The sequence below is a fragment of the Physcomitrium patens genome, chromosome 16, assembly GCF_059467195.1.
Source record: "Physcomitrium patens ecotype Gransden chromosome 16, ASM5946719v1, whole genome shotgun sequence".
NCBI classification, from domain to species: Eukaryota; Viridiplantae; Streptophyta; class Bryopsida; order Funariales; family Funariaceae; genus Physcomitrium; species Physcomitrium patens.
The window spans coordinates 1,732,216-1,737,923 of record NC_143425.1 but is presented as its reverse complement, the minus strand read 5'-3'; the positions used below and the strand labels follow the sequence as shown (position 1 = coordinate 1,737,923).

Here is a 5,708-nt window from a genome sequence, read left to right as displayed (position 1 = left end):
TAACACCTATAAGTTCAGTCTTCAAAATGTGTTAACAGAAGAAAATACAAGCCCAACAATCTATCAACTGAAACGAGTATGAACGTCTGACATTACCGTTTCCAAACCTCAATCGTCCATAAACAACAGTTCCGCTGTCTCTCTCACACAGTCAGAACCCACCAAACCCTAAAACACGAAAATTCCTTTTTCTTCAAATAAATAAAGCCATGCTCACTTCAAATTAAGGTCCTGATGAAGGTTTCTGTGGGGCTTAAATCACGTATACGTGCATTGAAATTGTTCGCATGCAATATTCAGGGAGTTCCAGCTGCAGAACCCCAGGACTTCCAGAGGAGGGTGTCATTGGTAACACCTCTTCACTCTTGCTCATCTGAACTCGCACTAATGTCCAACAATAATGCTACATGTTCCGCCTGACAGTTGTGGGTTCACGCATCATGACTACGAGCCACTCAAACTCCGCTTGGAAACAAATATACGGAATCTGTATCTTTGAAAAGCTACTCGGTTGGCTCTAGAATAATCTTGAGAGATACAGTCAAAGCTCGTCATTCAGCTCCGCAAAATACAAGTCTTCGACGTTGTTACCACTTTGTGAGGAAAGGTATAACTTCTCAGCTACCTCCTGACTACCTGAAGCTTCATCAACAGGTTCCTTCTCCAAGTTTTCAACTGAAAGAGGATCATTAATTTCCTTGACCTGCTCAGCATCCAACCTCGCTACATCGTTCACACCATGAGCTTTAGGTACAATCTCATCACCGTTTGAAACAGGAAACGGAATAGCAACGTTTTCTTTTAGGAAGACCAAAAGCTTCTTCCAGCTTGCCTGTGATTGTGCAACAATCTGCAGTAAACAACTCAATAAAATCAATATTTGAACAATAGATGGCTGATGAAAGCCAATAATGTATCCAACTGATCAGAATGAACTTCTAGGGCCATTAAATCATGCATCTAGAGCGTCAAAAAGAGTTCAGTACTAATAAAGTCCTCATTCTTACGAAAACAAAATGTTAAAAAAACTGATACTTTGCGAGGTACACTACAGCTGAGAGATGTAGTCAGCAGTTAGCACTTAGGGATATAAATTTATACGAACCGGTTTACTTGACTTCCTGCCAGCCGGATATAGCAACAGCAATGGATAACTATGAACATCCTGCAGCAATAAATGAAGCCACTGTAAACGATCCTTCATATATAATCATCCGGGTTCTCAGAGAAACTTTCACAACAACAAATTTGACCACGGTATCTTCACTTCTGCACTATGAAAATAACTTCGGTACGGAAAGACAACATCCACATGTTACATGACAAATGAACATGATCATGGCTACTAGCACAACAAGAAAAATTTAAACGAACAAATTCACTTCTATCCAGAAATTACAAAGGAATTCAAGAATCCTGCTGTTTACCATCAAAGAGGGATGTTCATTGGCCTGTGCATCAAACTTCGCCATTAGCAGAGATGGCACCTTTTGGACATGTCTGGCCAATTTCTCAAATACTCGATTGACTTTTTCACAAGATGGGCACCAAGGCGCATGTACCTGAAGTGCACCCAAACCCACGCTTAGTTGTACAGTGGCAGACCACTTGGTAATCACTTTCTCAATTACTCGGACATGGCCACCAGCAATCAACAAGGAATACCACATCCGCACTGGATGGTACGATGCTTAAGAAATGAATTTGCTTCCGCTGAAGAAATTTATCGCATCGAACAACAACGTGCATGGGATATATAAATAGTCATGTCTACATTTTCATCAACCACGGCAATGTTACCAGCAAGTAGGAAGAGTGGGCATTACCTGAAGAAAAACATCTTTCCAATCATCCATCACAACCTCATCAAAAGTCTTCCCCACAACTATCTTGACTAGACCATTCTGCACATAAAATACAAATTGCAAACAAGAATCAGGAGCGGCAAGTTAGGACGCCCGACAAAGATGAGCAGAAAAGTAAACAATATGTAGAAATGTTTGGAGCTTGCTGAAAAGCATATGAAAAGAGGTTGAAGAAATATACTAAACACTCAGCATAAAAGACCACAAGAACAAAGCTTCACCTCAACAGGGACTGGCTGAGACTTGAAATACAGCGGAAGCTTTCTAGAGTAGAAGTCAGCTGCAAATTTCTGCACTTGCACAAGCAGAAACCAAGTAAACGAAAAGATATCTATGTCTGAAATGCTAGAGCACAACCATTCTAATCCACAAAGCCGTATAATAGTCGAAAACAACGCCAACAAAACGAAAAGCTGGTAAAAGGAAAATCAAATCTCGAGTTGTCAAATAGACCAACCTATACCAGTGCAAACAAAGCTCAATAGCCAAAAAGAGACGATACATTTCAAAAATTACAACAAATGTCTCCACATGAAAGTTAAACACTAGTATATTTCCTTTCATTACCTTCAAATTTTCAACGGTTAAGTCTGACTCCATAAGATACTTTGAACCATCTTCATTGTTAAGGCCGGCAACCTGTGTGGACGACGAGGTCAAGTAAGCTAAAGGAACGAGGAAATCCAGACATAAATTAGCCTAGAACTAGCATATTCCAATCTACCTGTTTGGTTCGAGTATGCTCAACATACCCTAAGGTCTGGAGTCAACATTAGAAGCTCAAACTATATAACCCCGTATCACCCAAGTGGGTACAAAACAGGCTAAAACTTTTAAAAACACTTATGAAGAAATTCACATTAGTAGAAGAGCAGCTATTCGCATCCAGGGGCAATAAAATGCTTCTTTAAGTCATCAAGTTTTACGACTCAATACTTTATGATGTTATCAGAAAAACAGCCATCTCGAAGTCAAAGGACTTGATTACTTACAACAGGTTTATTCCTGTCCAAACCATACACAGCAAGCATAGGCATTGCGAAGTCCTTATCCTCCATATCAACAACCACAAACATGACCTGCATAAAAATGTAACAATGGGTGTTAAAGTAGTAATGCCTTGTGGTAGCTCAAAGTGTGGCTTCAAATTCTAGACAACACATGGAATCCATCCTACCTTATCTCCTCCAAGATACAAAAGAATATAGTCACCAGAATGCGACAGGAGAAAGACCAAACTAACGCGGGATGAAAGAAGATCACTAGTGAAAATAATACATTTACGATGCAATTCCAGGACCCAAACAACAACAGAAATAATTAGTGAGATGAAACCTTCGACTTGAAGTCTTGTGCTGCCTCCATATATAGAGGTTTTATACTTTCATAATCTTTGGTCTCTGCAAATAGCAAAACCTGCAATCGAAGCAGGATTCTGTCATCATGTTTGTCCTCCAATAGCACTTCCGAATTTACGACGTACATGTGACCAGAAACTGGAGAAGAACAAGCGCACAAAGAGTTGCCCAAAGTACGTACGTGCAACTTCAGAGGGCTGGAATAAACCATGTTGGCATTTTTAGAGTTCAACACGGTGAGAAGAGGGCGCTTGTTCATCTCCACAAACAAGCTTATCTCCTTCGGACTGAAATTGCCATCTGTATCATTTAAACCGATTTAAATGATGTAATAGACTTGTTTCTTAATAGTATAGATCCAAAACGACTAAGATGCCTCGTAGTGTAGATTTTGTTCAGCTAACATCAGTACTCGATGCACTCCACAGTGCCTAGAGCAGTAAGAGCATGGATAACATAATTCCTTCAAGTATCACCGTAGCCTGGTTTGTATTTCGTACAGAACAAAAAATGAAAGCGAATGCGCAAACCCAAAACCCATACCGAAGGCAGAGAAATACTCAGGTTCAGGCTTGCGCAATGCAACAAATGGCGGCCTGATGAACACTTGCGCAACTTCCGCAACCGTGGTTTGCACGAACTCAGTGTTCATTTCCGATTTCGCAGCTGCAACAAATGCTTCATGCTCTGGGCCCTGCATAGACATTGAATTTCAGAATCTCAGTACCAAGACGACACCAAACTAAATTAGCGATGGCACTCGCTTCCCAGAAATATCCATGCACTACGAAATAAAAACTAAACAAAGGCCAAGGCCTTCAGGAATAAGAATAGAGCCTTACAAAACTGGCTTCTTACACATTCACCATACTTGCTTACTAGCACATCAAAGACCATCAATTAAGAAAGCATAAACAGAAAAAATGCTCGAGGTAAGATGTACCTCTAGCTTGTCAAAGTAACCAAGAACTGTAGTCAGATTCTTTTTCAGAATAATCTCAGCCTCTTCTTCGCTCCTAATTGTAGTAACAGCATTGTCTGTCTTTTTACGCACCCAAAGAGAGATTTCCTCCCTGCATCCCTCCGCAGCTGATAATGAGCGACGATCTCCTTTACAAAGTTTACAATTCAACTACGAAAGCCTGACCGTGTCACCTTAATCGCAGTTTTCCAGAGCTAAATGTGACAATCCGTGGCTAGCATTGACTTTCTTAAGTAATAATGGTGCACAACATGGATTCAATTCCTCTTTGAAAGGATAACAGGGCCAAAGATGGACAAACAGCACTTTCGAAATTCAATCTTCTGCAACTACTCTCAGGTATTCAAACGACGTTTAAATTGATCATTCTCTGGTGCGATTTCAACGGCCAGGATTATATTCACCAGGAACCATATTCATCTGTCGAGAACCTGTACTTAACATACATACTCGAAGAAGGGCTGCGATTTGCGAATAGAGGATTTATTTCTTGAAAGAGCGCCATCAACGGGTAGTTCAAATGAAAGGCTGCATTCGTCTGAACTTTCAAGTTCCAATTAAACAGCAACTACACATGGAGGTGCTTTAGGGATGCGAAATGACTTGATGCGAATAGACAACAGCAAGAAGCTTCTAGCAAAAAACTGAAGGTACGAAAGACACACCTGGAATGACCTCCAGAGTACGCCTGTCGAGAACCATTGACGAAGAAGATGAGCGTGGGATACCCGCGTATCCCGTATCGAGACGAAGTAGCCAGATTGTTAATAGCATCTACCTTCGCGAACACCGTAGGATTTCCAAGCTGTACCAAATTAAGGGCCGCCGCTGCAAATTCGGGGAGAAGCTTCTGGCTCTGGGTGCACCACGGCGCGTAACCTAACAACAAAACGTATTCAAAACGCGCAACCACTCTCTCCACGTCCCGATCGTTCACATTGACCACTTTGCTAGCGGCCATGGTCTCAACAGAGCTGAAGGAATCCGAACCACCCCCGCCATCCTCCAACCCCTCATCCAAATCCTCTAGCTCATCCTCATCGTCGAGCTCCTCTCCCTCGAGAGACACCACGTCCTCCTTTACCAAACCCTGTGAGTCCTCTTCCTCCAATGCACGACAGCAATGGACGACCACAGAGACCAGAGCAAGCAGCAGAAGCAGTAACCGAAACCACCGCCTCGCCATGTCACCACGGAAGAGCTCACAACTCCACTCGCCTTCAAGTCAAACAAAGCATCAATTCACGAAGCACACTAATGCAGTAGACGATTGAGAATGAAAAACGCCAGTTGACGATTCAAACATCCTTGTTCTTGCCATCACCACCCTGTTCAACAAAACTAACTCCATGAAGAAGAAGAAGAAGGAGAGGCAGAAGAGAAGAAAACACCAGGGGATGCAAATGCAAGCAAGCGTGTCTCGAAACCCTAAAGCGGTAAATGATGGAGCTCCTTAACCCCTCGGACAAAAACCTCCCAAGGCAACGCCCATTGCCGTGCCCT

General features: G+C 42.1%; 1 protein-coding gene across 1 annotated transcript; it reads right to left on the bottom strand.

The window, feature by feature from the left end:
- Positions 1 to 241: 241 nt before the first annotated feature.
- Positions 242 to 5,708, bottom strand: LOC112293949 (protein disulfide isomerase-like 1-5). The gene is made up of 12 exons (XM_024543971.3): positions 4,871 to 5,708; positions 4,167 to 4,296; positions 3,767 to 3,917; positions 3,405 to 3,523; positions 3,201 to 3,281; positions 2,858 to 2,944; positions 2,433 to 2,504; positions 2,087 to 2,155; positions 1,827 to 1,904; positions 1,428 to 1,562; positions 1,106 to 1,165; positions 242 to 850 (listed from the first exon to the last, which is right to left on the bottom strand). The coding sequence occupies exons 1-12, from the start codon at positions 5,389 to 5,391 to the stop codon at positions 542 to 544; spliced, it is 1,812 nt and encodes a 603-aa protein (XP_024399739.1). The 5' UTR covers positions 5,392 to 5,708; the 3' UTR covers positions 242 to 541.